Raw genomic sequence first — 17467 nt, forward strand, 5'->3', positions numbered from 1 at the left:
ACACTGGCATTTTCCCCATCATTGCCTTATTGTTGATTAACCTCCGCTGTGGTAACAACGAGAGTGGAGATAGTCTCTTTGCAGTTTCAGTGCAGAGCCACAGAACACAGCATGGGCAGAACAAGTCCAAGTGCTGCGGGGTTATTCCTGCTTTCCAGAGTTTTGCTGAGTCCACACCAGTCCCAGAAGCACAGCTGCAGTAGGAGATGCTCTTGTCTGCACCACGTGTGTGCTGGTGGTTTTTTACCTAAATTGCTGTAATGGAGACTGAAAGATCCTGTGAGCCACCTCTGTGTTGCTGTCATGAGAAGAACTCTTAACAATCAAACCAAACTCTGCATTAACTGTGTCCACTTGAGTGGATTCAAAAAGCTCAGTCAGGCTCCTGGCTATGACTAAACCATCTAATTATAGCCTTCCCATGCTGTGCTTTTTGCATTCATTCCTGATCCATCATTGCATTGATTTTTGGAATTGTGTTCTTTAGCACTCCATGGTCTCAATTTTCACATCCTCCTTGTCTCCTGTGCTCTCAATTTCTCTGCCCTCACTGTGTGTTGACTGCTCATCTTTCCGTTTTCCTTAAATCAGGCTTTTAACCACAATTCCCTTCTGGGGTGGAAGGCAAGGTGAACCTTGATGGTTTCTGCAGTACTTTGAACTCTGTACAAGTGCCAGCTCACGTTTTGGTTTCTGTGTCCCTGTACAGTGGCTTTGACCCGTACAAAATGGATGTGCTTCTCTGGTTACATCACAAGTGATGTCAAAAATTACGAAGTGATGAGGTCTTGGACTAACCTCAGTCAGCTTCCTACTGAATATACTGGAGAAGGAAATCAGTGGTGTTGTGTCTTTGCCATGTTATTGAGAAAACCTCAAAATCCCTGCAGTTCACAGAGCAGTGTTACCATGCCCCAGACAGCTCAAATTTAGATCAAAACAGGCTCCTGGGAAGAACTTAAAGTATTAAGAAATATTTCAAAGGTCCTCATCGAAGTCTAACCTGAAACTTGGAACTAGATGAATTTAACAGTCTTGGTAGTCCTGTGTTTTTTCTTTGAGTTTTGTGACACTGGATATTTCTTCAAAAGACTCAGCTTTTGGAGTCAGAATAAATATGTAAAGCTCTGGATTTCAGTTTTGATTTTCATTCAGCTTTACAGAGTTCATCTGCAAAGCATGAATTAGAAGAAATCAAAAAGTCCTCCACACATTATTAAATTTTGTGACATAATTTTGGCTTTAAAGTTTTGTTTTGTTTTTAAGTCTTTTGTCATGATTGCATGGATTTCCTTGCATGCATTTTGCATAGCTTTAGCTCAGCTCCAAAGACAGATTATTAAACGTTCCCAAAAAGTATGACTGAGATTCCTTTTTAATACTCTTTTCAGCCAAGCTTATGTATAATCCTTTTCAAAGTGTAAAATGCCAAGGGATGTTTATATGCTACAGCTTATGTGACAGTATACTGTTGTTCCTTCACACTTCACTAAACAGTCTACGAATACTAATCTGTAAATCATTCACTTTTCTCACAGGCACTGAAAAACTCTGTGCTGTTTGTGGAATTGTCTGTTCTTTTCTAGATATTGAAGCCACTTCAGCTTAAAAAACAACAGACTAACAATTTCACTGTTGGTTTTCTGCAGAAATTAGAGCCTTCATTGAAACAAGGGCCAAAATGATGGTGGACACCATAGGGTTGCACAAATATGTCCTGCTTCAGGGATGTTGGAAGTAGATGGGCAGAGGTGGGATCTCCCTCAGTGCAGGAGCACTGAAGGGCAAAGAACAATGGTGGGTGGATTTTTTTGTTTTGTTTTGTTTTTGTTTTGTTTTTTTGGGTTTTTTTCCCCAGGATCATGTAGAGAGAGCAGAGTTTCTCTTAGCAGAGTTTGATATTGAATCAATTTCTCCCAGCTTTCAAAGGCTGCACCACCACTATGCATTCAGTATTTCCTTTCAAAGACTAGTAAACATCAACATGCTTGCTCACATTTTTGAAAGCAAAAACCTTTTTCTATGAACTCTTCCTGATATCTCAGTTGGAAACTGCTCTTTGCTATAGAGAAGGGAGGTCCAGTGCCATGAGGTTTGTTTTGGTTTTAGTGGAGAATGGAGATGCCCATGAGTGGGGCAGGCATTAAGTGGAAAAAGGAGCAGGAGACTTTCCTTGTGTCTCTCTTGCCAGGGAATAAGACAAAATGTGCCCTATAGTGAAAACAGACTCCCTGCCTGCTCTAATTGACTGGTTAATGAATGGAGAGGGGTATTCTCCTCAGAAAGGGCAGTGAGGTTGTGTCTTCTGCTTTACTTCAGAACAAAACTGATAAACTCAGTGGCACAACACTCCCATGATCAGTCTGTGAAATGCAAAGAATTTGTTGGGCAAGAAAGAGAGAAAAGAGTACAGATACTTCACCTGCTCCATATAGTTGCCAGAAGGATTTGCCATGGATTTGAAATCTCTTTGGTCAGTTTTGCTTGCCTATCTCTTTTTTTTCCCCAAATTTCTTCTTCTCACTTGTAAAACTGCAAATAAGTCCAGGGACTTCTACATGTCTCCATGCAACAAACCATGCTGAGAGAGTAGTGATGCCAGGGCCCATCAAATACCCAACTCGAAGTCTATAATTGGGTTTATTAGCAGACATTTTGCTTGGGAAGGTATGAAAACCAAACCACTTGAACGGAGCAGTCAGAGCAGGAAACTTCAAATCTTAATTAGCACAAAAAGGTAAAAGCCATCCTAGGGCTACAGCAGGGAATAGTGATGATGGGGTGTTTGGTGCTGAGCATGCTTGACAGATCAGCCAGGGTGCCAGCACCCACTGCCCACAGAGGTTGGTGGGACACTTGTCCCTGAGAGGGGCTCACTGGCAGCACTCGGAGCTAAAGAGGAGCAGACACTGCAGGATTAAGGAGCAGAGTATGGTCATTACAACAGGAGAGCTGCCTGAGGGGGCAAGACTGACACTGACAAGGTGGTTTGTGCCCTGAGAGACTTGTTTCCCTGATAAAACAAGTCCTTAGGTGGCCACTCATCTCCAAACCAGTGTGCCCTGCTGACAGGGAGGGATGTTTGACAACACACGGCAGCATTGGGTCCTCTCTCCTGCCTCAGAGCTGAAACCAATTGCTTCTAACCAAGTTTGCCTTTTAACTACACTTTATTCTGCTGTCAGCCTCCATGGCGGGCTCCTCACCTCTATTTTAGCCACAGGGCTAGAAGATGCAGCCAGTTAAACGTGGGCTATTTGCCCTTCAGAAATGAAGGAGCTGGGCTTCTCCAAAGCAGCATGGGCTCTGGGGCAGGACAAGCAACTATTTCTGTTTTTCTGTAACATGCAGAAAGGGTTCTATTTATTTAAAGGTACTAAAGTTTGCTGTAGGAGCATAAAAATACTTGAAACAATCTATTTGGATAGATTAATCCAAAACCAAAAGAAACCATGGTTTGAGAAGATGAAGTGTGGATCCTTTTAGCCTTGGCTATCCAGATCTTCTTACTCAAATATACGGTGTTTTGGGTTTTTGGTTGGTTGGTTTTTTCTTTTGCTAGTCTGAGAACTGAATTTCACCAAATTTTTGTTGCAATAAAAGAGGAGGTGGTTTCTGACCTCATGGGCTGAAGTGGAGGGGTGGACCGGGGGTAGGAAAAATATCCCAATAGTGACATGACATGGATATTTTATGTTCGTTTGTTTGTTTGTTTAAAAAAACCCGCAAACTTAAAGCACCAAGTTTTTACCAACACAGCAGAGTTGCTTGTGCAGCTCTTATTTCACCAAAACGAAAAACAACCAAAAGCCAAAACCTAAACCCTGAACCCTAGGACATCTGGAAGAGGAATTGCTCAAAAAGGTAAGACCCAAGTCCTTCAGCTTGGTTGTAAGGAAACATCTGCCCAGCATTTCTTTCACTGTAAAGAGCTGGACTCACTATCCCGAGCACCAGTGGGTCAAACACCAGCTCTGTGGGAGCCCGTGGCATCTTTAACGCGATTTCTCACTGCCCACGCTGGGGTGGGGGATTAAATGAAATGATGCCGAAGGAGTGAGCGGTGCCAGGGGCGAGGCCGGGCCCGGGACCCCGGGGTGGGGAGCGTCCCGCGGGGCGCGGAGCGGAGCCGAGCGCAGCCGGGCGAGCCCTCCCCGCTGCCGCGGCGGCCTCGGAGGGCGGGGGGCGGGCAGAGCCGGGCTCGCCTCGCCTCTGCTTCGGAGGGCGGGGGAGGAAAGCGGTGCCGGGGCCGGGGGGTGTTTCGGGTTTTGTTTTGGAGCCGGGAAGCCGGGAGCGCCGCCAACGAGCAGACCCCGGCGGACGGGGGCAGAGTCGCGGTGCGGGTGAGAATCCCGGCGCGGGTGAGAATCCCGGTGCGGGGAGACCCCGTCCTGCCCTGCCTGCTGCCATCCCCCCTCCGCCGCTCCTTGGAGAGTCGTGCCCGAAGCCCAACTTTCCAGCCCGCCCGCCGGCCCCAGCATGAACCAGACGGCCGGGGTGAGCAACCACGTCCGCTGCTCCGGCAAGGGCTCCAAGGTAAGAGCGGCCGGGGGTCCGCCCCGCGGGGAGCGGGGCTCGCTGGGCTGCGTGGCGGCGGGGATACCTGGTCCCCCCTCCTCGGCTCCCGGTCCCCAAACCTATAGCTGAGAGCGTGTCCCGCCGGCCCCGGGAAGCAGCCTCTGCTCTCCCCGCTAGCCCATCGCTTGGAGAAGTTCAGCATCTCTCCCCGGCTCCCGCCGCCGCCCGGGGCGTGGAGCCGCCTCCCCGCAGGGTGCTGGGGCACGGATGGCTCTGGATGGCTCTCCGTCCCTCCGCGCAGGGGTGACCCCTTCGGGCTGCGAGCCGGGCGGGTGCTGGACCGGGCGCTCAGGGTGCTGTAGCCTCACAGCTTCAAGTGCTGGAACGGTCCGAACTCGTGCACCTGCTTCAAACGGGATAAAATGCTTTGAAGGTAAGGGTTTGTGGTGGAGTGGAACGTGGGATCAGGTACAGCTTCATCTACTGCTTTTACTTCTTGCCGCGGTGTGTTTGCATAGCCAGAATTAAAAATAAATAGCTGAGATTAAACACGTTATTGTGCACTCTGCTGAATTCAATCGAAATGTAACTGGGTGCTTGCAGCTCATCCAGGTCAAATTTGCATTAATGTTTTTATGTAGTGATGAACATAGCCCTTACATCTACACAACTACTTTATGTTGCAGAGTATCAATGCTCTAAAGGCAGATGCATGTGCCCTCTTACAGACAATTCTGCTGATGTTGTTCTTCTGCAACTCTTTGAAGTGTTTCTCTCAGTTCATTTATTTATTTATTTATTTATGTTTCTCTGTTATGGTGGACACACAACCCTCCCCAAGATTTCACATGCTTTTTGGGGCTAGTATTTGGTAGAGAGATATGATTCTATAATACCTAATGGGATGCACCCTAAAGAAATGCAAAATTTACCTTTCACTGGAAGTGGTGCTGTGCTAACTTTTTTTAGATTTTATTTTACCTCCTAACACTGGCGTCCTGTTCCATCCTCTAGACTTGGTGTTGCGGTGTTGTTTGAGATCCTGGTGCTGCTGCTGCTCACCTGGTTGTATACTTCATGTCTAGTTAGTGCAGACCTGACTCTACAAACTCTCAGGCACACAGATTTACTTCGTACCTCCCCTTCTGTGAAGTTAATACAGTTGTTCCTCCTTTTCTCATATAGTGTTTTTAGGGTTAAACCCACTAGTCATAAGGCTGTGTGAGTATTAAAAGATGCAACATGATGAGGGCTGCGGAAATAAACAAACAGATTAGATGAGTCTGCTGAAATTATTTACTTGGCTCCATGACTAATCATATATTTGAAGTTGAACCCATACCTAAGCTCTTTGCATAATTCAAGGACCTTAAATTAAAGGTCCTCTGGATCTTGCCTGTAATTTCAATGTTGGGCCTCCTTCCTTTGCACTTTCTGGTTTTCTTTGAGTTTTGGGTTGAACAGCTAAGGTTATTGCATATCAGTAATAATTTATTCTACCAAGCTGCTGACCTAATACTTTAATGCAGAAGAGAGATTGGACGCAAATGTGTATATTCTTAGCACATGATAATTGATACATTTTTATTTGCCTTGAGGCATTTTCGTCTCATTTTCAAATGCTGTAGGATGTGGATATTTTCTCCACAGGAAATAAATACAATTTTTTCAAGTCATAAGTTTGAAATTATTGATGGTTTCAGGATTTAATTAAAACACAGAAAGCTCCATGCATGACTGATTTAGTTTCAAGGAAACCTTGCAGAGTTCAGAAACGAGAGTTTATCAAATGGGGCTGAAAAGTCAAGTAACTGATTGGTAAGAGGTCTCTGATGGAGTAGACAGGAGGCAGAATAGCCAAGTTTTTTGTGACTCTGACTTCTAAAGCATAGAAATTAGAAATGCTGGTGAGATGTTTAATATCTGTGTTTCATTTGTTTGGAGTTTTTTTCTGAACAACAACCAAACAAACAAAACCTCAATGATAAACAAAACACAGAACCACAAACGGGATTTGTCTGACTTTTCTAATCTCCTAACTTTTGAACTCGCAGCCAATTTTAACCAAAATTGACAGAATAAGAGTAATGTTGTGTCAGGTTGCTACAAGTGTCATGGGAATCAATTGTTTAATAGAGAAGGACTATTTAATACCTGAGTAGAGGAAGAAGCAGGGAGAAATCTGTCCCACCCTGTCCCAGCACCTCAGTCAGCACATGGCTGTTGCTACAACAGCATCTGCCCTTCATAGGCTGTGCAAAGATTGGGAGGGAATGAGAGAAAGGAAAAAGCACAGAAGGAACTCCAGAAGAACTGAAAGTTTGTGGAGGCAAAGAGGCAGCCATGGGTGAGGGCTGGGGTCTTCCCAAGGGGGAGTGCGTTGAGCAAGTAATTAATCATAAATCAAACACTTTGTTTTCACAGCTGAATAAACAACCTGTTAGGGTTTTTTTCCTCCCCCCAAAAAAGTTGTTATGATGTGTCAACTCCAATGCCAACTCACTGAGGTAAGGTCACTCTTCTTCCTGGCTTCTTCTGAGTTTCCCTCTTGCTAGGCAATGGGCACTTAGACTTCACATTTCTTTTGCAAGATTTACAGCTTTGCTCAGTTGTGGTGAGCAAGGGAGGTAGCATTTTAAAGGAGGGATACAATTAAAGCCCTTAAGTAGATGGGCTTGTTTGTAATTCCAAACTCTAGTAATGCATGCCCACTAAAAGGTGTCTATATTTTTAACATTTCTATGTAATGTTTTTTAGCTGTTTCTAACCAAGAGCTAGAAGCTCTAAGCCACTCATGAGTGCTATTGAAATACTGATTTATTGTCTAGAGAGAACTATTTTTGAGAAATAGTTTGTGTACATACAGCTTCTAATGCTCTTTTTTCTGCCTGTGACTAATCCCTTTGCCTTTCCTAAGACAATTTGTGGGAGGAAGGCAAGAGGATTCACCCCAATGCTGTAATGAAAAGCTATGTCACAGGAAGATTTCTGATGTGTTGAGGTGGTTGGGGTGGTGAGCAGCCCGAGTCTGTACAAAACCCACCCACCCTTTTTGTGTGGGCTGGGAGCAGGCTTTGACTCTGGTTAAGGAAGTGCACTTTACTGCAAAGTCACTCAGATCCTGCCAGAAAAATTTGGGGGTCAGTTCCAAGCTGTCACATTTTGACAGATTTCTTGAAGCAATTAATGAGGGCTAAGTCCATATGGGGACTCAGGCTTTTCAACAGGGCATGTTTCAGCTCCTGGTTTTTGGCTTTTATTCAGCAGCTCAAAGCCCCACACCAACCAATACAAGACAGAAATTGTGTCTTGAATTTAGCTTCTTTTCTTAAATTAATACCAAGGAAGACACTGTGAGAAGGCACTTTGTTTCTTGTTGGGGCTCCCAAATTCATCTGTCTTCAGGGAGGAAAATCAACAGAAATCATTTGGGGTAACTTCTTTCTTTAGAAGCTATACTTGGGGTCCTTCATCTGAGGACCATCCCTGTCCTCACCCAGTGAGAAAGGAAGTGTCCCATGGAGCAGGATCTGTGGATCTGGTGTCCTTCTAAGTGTCGAAGAGGATTCAGAGACCCATCAGCTTCCATTCTTTTAGGGACTGTTGTACCCATCAGGAGACAGGCTGCTCCATAGCAGGAGCCCTCCCTTCTCTCCTTTTGCAGAAGGGCCAGAGCAGAGTTCAGGGCTGTTCTTTGGAGTCGGTAGGATGGAAGCACACAGTGTCTCCTGTCTCCTTATTTTAGATGAAAATGCCTTTAGCCAAACCATTGGTTGACATGCACAATTTGGAGGGTACAGTCTAAACCCCCAGCTCTGTACAGTAACCTCAGCAGCACATCAGGACATGTTGTTTGGCACAACCCTGCTGCTATTCAGTCTCTTCCAACTTCTCTCTGACTGTCTTTTTGAACAATTGCAGCTGTTTTAGCTGTTTTGTGTGGAGCTCAGTCTTGGATGTTGTCAGTGCATGTCTTCTGGATCAGCTTTCCCTAATCCGATCCCCGTTGTCCCATGAGATGTCAGTCCAGCTCCTTTGCCATCCTCATATGCAGTTTATGGCACCACTGATGAATATCCAAACTGATTATGTGTTTGGAGGGTTGATTATGTGTTTATTAGACATTTGTATCTTTATTTTGTGGAGCCAGGCTTTAACCTCTTCCTGATTCCAATCCTCATGTGTGGATGGGAGACAAGTGTTTTCCTGCCTCAACAGCAGTGATGAGAATCCCTCAGGCTGTATAGTAAAATGAAACAAAGCTGAATTAAACCTGAGAAAATGGGGCTTGTTTCCATCATGGATTTTGTTGGTGTCAACACACGACACACATTTTGGACTGTAAAACATACTAAAAAACCAATTTTCCTCTCTCGGTGTTATTTACATAAGCATTAAAAAAAGCTTGCTGAAACAAAGTTAGGACATCCACCTGAATAACTGCAACCTCACTTTTAATCACCAATGATGAATGCTCAAGGATAACAGCAAATCATTTGGACAGATTATTTTTTTTCTTTCCTTTTAAAGGAGAAACAATTGTCTGAATTAGCAGTATTGGTATGTAAGAATGTGGGTATGAAAACAACTCAATGCAGTAATGTAATGTGTTTGTTAAAGTACACTCAATTAAGCTGAATTGAAAATGCATTTCTGATTGTACCCCTGGTTTCTCTCTCTTATTGTTTGAAAAGTACAAATTTAACCTAGGAGAAAAACAAACTGCTGATGTAGGGTGTTCTGGCTGCCCTGATCTAAAGGGATGGTGCAACTTTTGTACAGCTGTGGGCAAGAGGTCCATAATATCCTTTTAACAGATTTTGAGGGAGTTTGTTTTTATAGTTTATTCCTTAAACGATTAATAAGAGATTATTGCATCTACACTGGGTAAATCCAATTATCTTCTCTTTTACATGAACTATTCCCCTCATATGAATTCCACTGATTTCAATTGAATTACTGCTTATTTATGTTGGTTTAATTGCAGAGAGATTCAATACCTCCAAAGTTATGGAAGCAGTAGAGGCATAGCATTTCTAGGACTTTTGGATGCAGAAAATTAAGATAAGGAGGTTGTGCTGGCTCTTCTGTGTTACTGCTGAAGTGGAAATGAGTTCAGCTTTGCTTGCACATTGTATTTTACTGTGAGTGGTAAGTTACCCTGCATGGGCACAGCTAAGCAGTGCATTTTTTGAGTTGCCCAATTTTAGTGCTCTAGTGGGAATTCAAGGTTGACTTCCACACCTAATAAGTATTAAGTAGGACTTGATGTAGCTACCAGGGTGTTAAAACATAATCAGTCAGCTACCTCCAAAATCCAGGCTTACTCAGAGGGCAGTGGCTTAGAAATTACACTTCCAACTCAAAACATCAACCTTCCTGAGTAGTCTGATATAGCACTGCATGAGAGACACAGACAAGATCAGTGCCCCATCCTGCTGCATGTTGTGACCCCACACAGACAGAAATGGCTTGGCCTTCAGCATGTTTATGGTTTAAGCTGACATTAAGGAGCAAAAAGCTGGGAGAATGGGAGAATTACTCTGGTTTTGCAGGCAGTGAAGTGCCAGGAGTAAGCCACCAAACATACCAAGCAGAAGAGAATAATAACAATCTCAAATTCTGTGAAAATTTCAGACTAGGTAGAGATTACAGACTGAAGTTGAGCTTTTCTGCCATAGAAAAAAAGGCAATGCTAATCACTGTCCATTTAAGAGCCAGCAGGCTCATCAGCATGTGCTCCCCATATCCCAGCAGCATATCCCTCTCTGTGAAGCATGTTATCCCTTGCCCAGGGTAGGTGTCAGCAGGAAAAATCTGTGGGCAAAGAAGGGAGAGAAAACTGTAGACTTGGGTCCTCTGTGCACTAGGGAGCCAGGTATTAGTTTGGCTCCTGAAGGAACAAGGTTTCATTTTGTACATGAAGTGGAACTGTGTAGTGTTGATTTAGCTCTTTCCCCTGTACCAATTTGTGTAGATCCTCTATCTTCTACATCCTTTGGGAGGAACTTCCACAGAGCTGCAGAGGCAAAACCCATCAAAACTTCAAGTGGTGAACTCTAAATCAAGAAGACGTGCCAAGGAACTTAGGGGAAAGTGTTTGAAATTGGTTTTTATCACATTCTTTGACTTTCTTGTAAACTGTAAGTTTTAGTGGACACTATCTGGAACAGGCACTGAATTTAGTGAGAGAAGTTCTGCTTCTGTTGATGTAAATGGAAAGATGATTTTAGAAATTTCTATGGCCTTAAGCAACCCAGCCCTAAGGATTTTAGGAGTAACAGTTGTGGGAACTTCTTGGTTTGATCTTGTTATTATTTCAGACAGTGAAATCTGCTTTCTCTATAATTCTACCTGTAAACCTGATGGCTTTTGGCAGTTAATTCAGCCATGTTCCCTTGAGTGCTTCCTGGGACTGTCTGAGTGTCAGCTGTCTTATAAAGGTCCACTTAGCAGGATATTTGGCAAGAAGAATAATGGTGGGTCAGGACCAGAAATTTCAGAGGAAGGCTCAAAAGCCCCTTTGAAGGATGGGAAGCCAAAGGGAGATGGCCAGGCTAATGCTGTAAGTGTCCTGAGTGATCAAAAAACCTCCTGGCAGGGGTTGTGCTTTCCCTGACTGAAGGGAATCCTACCACAGGATGCAACCTGAGGAACAGCAGGCTCCTCTAGCCCTGGTGTTGAGGTAGCATCCTGTTGAGGATATTTTGGGTGATGGGGAGCAAAAGGAGCTGTGATTTTTGTAGCCCTGAGCAAATATGCACCAGCAAGGGTGTACTTTGCCTACAACAGCTGTTATTTTAAGGGTCTGGAGAAAGACCCTTCCTCCCTCATTAAATACTTGCCTGGAGCATTACAGAAGGGCTGGGTGGAGCTCAAGGGGTTCCCAGCAGTGTGTGGGATTTTGTGCTCCATATCCCTGCAGTGTCCTCAGGCACAGGAAGCCCTGAATCTGATGAGTTCTGGGCATCAGCGGTGACAGAACCATCCCTGTTTATTTGTGGGTGCTGCTCTGCTGCTGTTTTTCATCTTTAATAAGAGCTGAACACACCATAAAATTTTATTGGGTGTTTATGCTAACAAAATTAACTAACAGTTGGTGCTTTAAAAATGCAGCCAGAGCTCTGAGCTCTATAAATGGGAATGTGCAATGGCTTTTTAACTGGTGTAGGACAGAGCAAATGTGTGAGTGCCAATGTCATTTAACAGCAAACAACTTTATATTAACTTTTTATTGACCAGAACTATTAATTGAAATTTCCAAAATAAGCCTTAGCATGATATATGCTTAAACAAAATCGGATTTTCAGACGTTAGATAGCTGGAAGCTCTGTCAAAACTGTGGTGTTAATTTATAATACCAAGACCAATGGGCTGATAATCAAAATAAATTAGCTTAGCCACTTCAATACTTCAATGCTTAAATCAAATAATAGGAAGAAGATTTATTCTAGCATTTTGATTATTGTGTTTCCCAATAAAATAGATATAATATCATGCTGTGAATGCTGTATGGATTACTCGAGGCCACAATTTCAATGGGAGTACAAAGAACCTCTAGGCTACAGAAAAAAAAAAGAAAAGGGATTATCTTCAGACTCAAATTCTTGCTCAGTAGAATGGAATTGGCTTATTTCTATATCAGCACTGTTAAGTAAACCTAGGAAAGTGATTTGCTTTCATTCATTTATTTATTTAGTGCTTTTATTTATTTTCATGCAGTTTGCCCATGCCTAATCTGGAGAGTTTGATGTTTATGGTCTTTGCATTATACCAGGACGTTTTATGCTGGTTTTAAAATAAGCAGATTGACATGGTGGGATTTTTAATTTTTTAAAATTTTTCTTATCAATGAAATAGTTTGATTATCAGATAACACTGATTTACCATGTATTTATCTAGGTATAGTCAAGGATAATTTGCATTTCATGGCACTTACATAAATAAAGTTTGGCTAAAACACTTGAGGGGAATGTCCTGATCCCTGGATTAAGCCCTGAGTTACATTGGGATGGTGACTGAGTGGTTTAGGCTTGACATTGTCATGTAGTTGTAGGTTGTGGCTGATTTTGAAGGCCAGACTCTGCTGCCGTCAAGAAAACTTCTCTAATCTGCTTTTTAACCTCCCAGTGTAAGCATGATCTTGGGGATGTGATGTGAACTCACAGCAGTCAACAGTAGTTGCACCTCATTGAGACTGGGAAAATGGTTCTGCTCATGCTTTAGTTTTTTATTGGTGAAAGTAAGGATGAGCACTTCCCTTGCATGGTCTGTGAGCTCTTTGGTGGAGGAGGGTAACTTGGTAACCCACTAAGTGGGGCTTCTATCTTTATTGTTGGCCTTATGTTACTGTGCTTAAAATCTGAGAATTTAACAAATTTTAGTGCCATTCATTCCTTGGAATGAAGGAAAAAAGGTAGAGAAGGGACAGAAATATAGTAGGTTGCACAGTCCCTGTTCCATGTCATCCAAACCTTGCTCCAAAAGACAGCCTTGGAGGGAATGCATGTACCCAAAAGACAGTAGTGTTGCAGGCATGTAGCACAAGGAGGGTAAGCAGGGACCACATCAATTTTTCAGCTCACTTGAAAGGAAGGCTGTTAAAATGATAAGACCTTTGGTAATTTAAAAAGAGAGCATGTACAGCCCTCCTAGGTGTCATGTCTTCAATTAGGCAGAATAAAATATGCTGCAGCAAAGTCAGGGCTTGTCCTTGGTGAGGGGCCCAGGGAGAAGCTTGGGGACTAACAAAGGTGGTGGGCACTGGAACCCCTCTCAGCTCTGCTGGCAAATTGAAAAGGGGCAGGATGTCAACATTTTGAAACCAGCTCATTTTCTTATCTGCAGATGGCAAATTGGAATGCTAGGAAGAGGCTGAAATTATGGCAGACAGATGTGTGCTGCTGGTAATTTACTGCTACTCAGGGCAGCAGATACACCACAGAATTTCTTTTTTTTATTATTAGTTTACGTTTCTAGGCTCTTGACTTTCCCTTAACATCCCAGCCATCCTAGTGTTTGCAGATTTTTAGTGCAGTTTTATATTCAAGTCCAATTTTGCTAGATAATGACCTCACACAGAGCTTTTGCCACTACTTTGGCTGTTCTCCTAAGTGGAGGATCAAAGAGTTTTTCACAGGTTACAAGTCCAGAAAGGTCCAGCAGCAGGGACCAACATCAGTGTTATTTCTATTGCAGCACTCTAGGAATGCTAGTTGCATGTTGGGATTCGATTGAACAAGAGGATCTCCAACCAGACAGCAGAATACTGCTTCCTACATCAAAGAACTTAGATTTTAAATTTGTTCATTGCTTTATGGTCATCCCTCAAGCTTAGAACTTTATTCTTCCTCTTATATTCTTGGTTCTTAGCAGTGATTTCTGTGTGTGAGCTCGCTGATTGTCACAGGGCTTCTCTTACACTGGTTAGCACCTCTCAGGGCTGCGCCTGGAGCCCACTGGGAGCAGGCAGTGAAACACAATTCCCTCGACACGCTGTGTTGCCTCACTGGCAGTCCTCTTGTCTGACCACCCGTTGCACAATTAATCTGCCAGCAGAGGCCACTGAAGTTTTTCAGTCACTTACTCTAGCTTTAGCCACTCTTTACTGTTAGAGATCTCTCCTCCAGCAGGTCAGGACTATCCTTTAATTTCCCAGGTCCTGATCTCTGCATGCTCTGTACCTTCACATTTTCTGACTTGTTGTGAATTTAATCACTTGAGTTATCTCGATATTGTTGGAATTCCCTAAGGCTGAAGCAGTATTGCAGAGCATATCTGCGCCCTGTCTGTATCTTTCACTCCCTCATTTTGGGTTCATTCCTGCTTGTTTCCTATGCCTGCTCTGCTCCTACTGTTTTTGGGTGGGTTTTATTTATGGCAGGGGAGGGCACTGAATACTCCACTTTACAAAGAAGTTAATTTACTTTCAGTAAATAAAACCAGCTGGTTTTCCCTTACATTAAACGATAAGGGAAATTTGCTTGTATTTTTTTTTTTGGTTAATCTGTGTGTATTTTTGCCTGTAAAGTGCATTTGTAGCACAAAAAATAATTTGCCTTGCTGGTTTGATCAGCTCAGGGGCACTAAGTGGCTGATTTAGACTGAAAAACAGATATCTTTAATGGGGCCCTGAAAAGGCAGTGATGGCTCTTAGGAAGGTAGTTCAAGCTGCCACTCAGAAGCTGCATCTAGCCATGCATGATCACAGTGGAAGTGATGAAGGTATTAGCCAAGGAAGGAGGGAGGAAAGAATTTGTTTATGAACCCTCAAACTCTTTAGTTATGGCAGTAATTTGTTGGGTTTTTTTCTCTTTTATCCTTTTTTTTTTTTAGAAAACTTCAGTGCTTTTTATGATTTTAATGGAAAGTGATCAATGCTGTTCACCATCACAGCATTATGATAAAAATGCTAAAACTATCTTTGACAGCAGAATATTGTAAGTGACCTCCAACAGTTAACCTTCCTCACATACTTTCTTGCTGTATCTTCATTATATTTTACAGCATATATTTTTCACCAGAGAAATTGTGATTGGCAGCTGATATGGACTAACTGAAAGAGAGGGAAATTGTCTTTATTTTCTTTAAGCACAGGAAGGATATCCATGTCTAACTTCCAGTAATGCCAGCAGAAGCAACATCCTTAAATCTGTGTGCTGATGGAAGAATTGCCTCTAAAGCTTTCAGTGTAAAACATGCAATTTATTGAAGAATCACTAATGAAGAGCGATAGTTCCTAGTGCTTAAAGTTTTAGTGATTGCACAAAAATGAGGCCTATTGCATGTTAAATTATAGTTTGTAGAGACATCACAAATTACTTATTCTTTCTTGAGAGATCCTTTCTTATTTCCTTGTTAGCATTTGTTAGATTTGGATTTTGATATGGACATCATTCAGAAAAAAAAATTAATATTTTTTCAATGGAAATTGTCACTTTTATACTCTCATGCTTTGGAAATAGAAATTAAAAAGACTTAGGGAGCAAATTTCACTGTGGTCCTACCATTGTTGTTTCCAGACTTGGCAATTTAACTAAGACTGTAACATTCATATGAAGACTGACTGTATTTACCTGAGAAGTAGCTGTTCTTTGCAGAGGCTGAAGTGCACAGATACGCCCAAATACTGCAGTAAAATAATAAAATGTAGGTGTTACCAGAGCAAAGCTGTATGCTTACATTGTGTGGTAGAAAAGGTATCTACTGTCCCATGTGTGGTTTCAAAGCCAGCATGCCTGATCTTGTCAACAGCACCATGGAGTTCAGGTGATAGTGTTTGCCAAAAACCAGATATTTTTTGATGAGTGAGAAGGGTATACTGGAGCATCACTGGAGGGAAACTTCCTTTCTGATGTGTAAATATGAACAAATCTACACATTTTGGCTCCGTGTCTACATGTGCTGTAATAGCACTCCTGAGCACCACTGTAACAGCATTTCTAACCACGAGAGTTCATGTATTTTTCAAGATTTCCAATTTCATTTAATAAAACAGCAACAACAACAAAAAAAAAAAGTAAAAATGTTGTAGCCAGTGCTGCTGCAGAGGTGAAAAAATGCCAAAGTGCTGCAAGGGAGTTGGCTTGAATGAGTCCTCAGAAAGATTGAAACTCTCTCTCTGCACTAATTGGGAAACCAGTGTAAGGTGATCCTTGAAGTATAGGACTCAGTTTAGGATTACAGCACCGATATTTAGACATTTATTTCTGCTCACATGTAATTTAGTGGCAGGATTTTTCTGCACTAGTGCTGTATGAGATGCCACACATCCTTCCAGCTGTGTTCCACAGGGACACGACCTTACCACAGGTCCTGTGTTGTGTCTTCCAGCACCAACAGTATGTCTTGGAGATGCTGGGACATCTCAAATGATGCTAGATATCTTCATTTAGCCAGTGGGATTGGATAGGCAATACCTAAGCTCCCATTATAGTCAGTGGGACATAGTAGTGTCTAGGGAGTGATGAAACTCACTGCAAGGTTGCTGTGGGCTGGCTGCTCCCTGACTTGCTGCTTATATTCCATTGATTTCCTTTGACTAGATCCCTGTTGACTCTAATAGGAGTTTAGACACCTGGTACTCATATAAACACCTGAATGTAGACATCCTAATCTCAAATTGCATCCCTCTTGTCGCATCAGCCTTGTCTACTGTGTTACTAGTTGTCAGTGTGGGTAAGAAAAGTGGGAAGAATTATGGTATTAAATTCTTGCCTGCCAGTTCCCAAGATCCAGGATGTGTCTTGTGTGTCCAGATGGATGGCTGAATACCAGACTGTAATCAGCAAACCTGAAAGTGATTTATCTATAAAAATACAAGGCACAGCAGTCAGAGCTTGGGGAAAAAAGAGCGGGTCTACTTTCCTAAAATCCGGTCTCGGAAAAGCTTTGTTTATTCTGATCAGGGTAATTGTGGTAGCAGACTTAGATTTATGTCTGCATTTCAATCTTCATGAATCCTTGGAGAGGCAGCCTGTTGTCTGGACCAACAGAAAAAGGATGCTCACGTGAATTTGAAGATACCAGCTCTTTTGAAATAGGCAAATAAGGATTGCAAAACTGCTGATATCAGTGCACAGAAGATTTACGAATCTCTACGTGGAGCAGAAGGCAGAAGTGGATAAAGCAGGCAAGGTTAAATCATGCTTTGTCTGTAATTGTGAGCATGATATCAATGTAGGTGTCTGTGACTACTGGTTCCTTTGGGAACCCTGTCAAACATTAGCTAGTCACTTGTAACTCAGGCCATGCCTTATTTTTAAAAATTTTGCTCTAAATAAATTTAAACAATAATGAGATCTTGTGTTGAAAAATGCACTGCTTTCTGTTGGTACCATATTTTTTTTATTTTGCACAGCAGATTGCCCTCCCCTTACTGCTCCAAGAACTAAAGATGGGGTATTTACTCCAGTGTCCAAAGCCAAGGCTCATTCTCCCCTCCCTTAAA

At 42.7% G+C, this 17467-nt stretch overlaps 1 protein-coding gene across 1 annotated transcript in view; it reads left to right on the forward strand.

Moving 5' to 3' along the window:
* Positions 1 to 4280: 4280 nt before the first annotated feature.
* Positions 4281 to 17467, forward strand: part of DPP6 (dipeptidyl peptidase like 6) — a 540400-nt gene continuing 527213 nt past the window's right edge. The window contains exon 1 of the mRNA XM_039549156.1: positions 4281 to 4536. Coding sequence (XP_039405090.1) covers positions 4480 to 4536 — 57 coding nt within the window. The 5' untranslated portion in view covers positions 4281 to 4479. The remainder of the gene's footprint in view (positions 4537 to 17467) is intronic.

Source organism: Corvus cornix, chromosome 2 (assembly GCF_000738735.6).
Source record: "Corvus cornix cornix isolate S_Up_H32 chromosome 2, ASM73873v5, whole genome shotgun sequence".
In the NCBI taxonomy this organism is placed as follows: domain Eukaryota; kingdom Metazoa; phylum Chordata; class Aves; order Passeriformes; family Corvidae; genus Corvus; species Corvus cornix.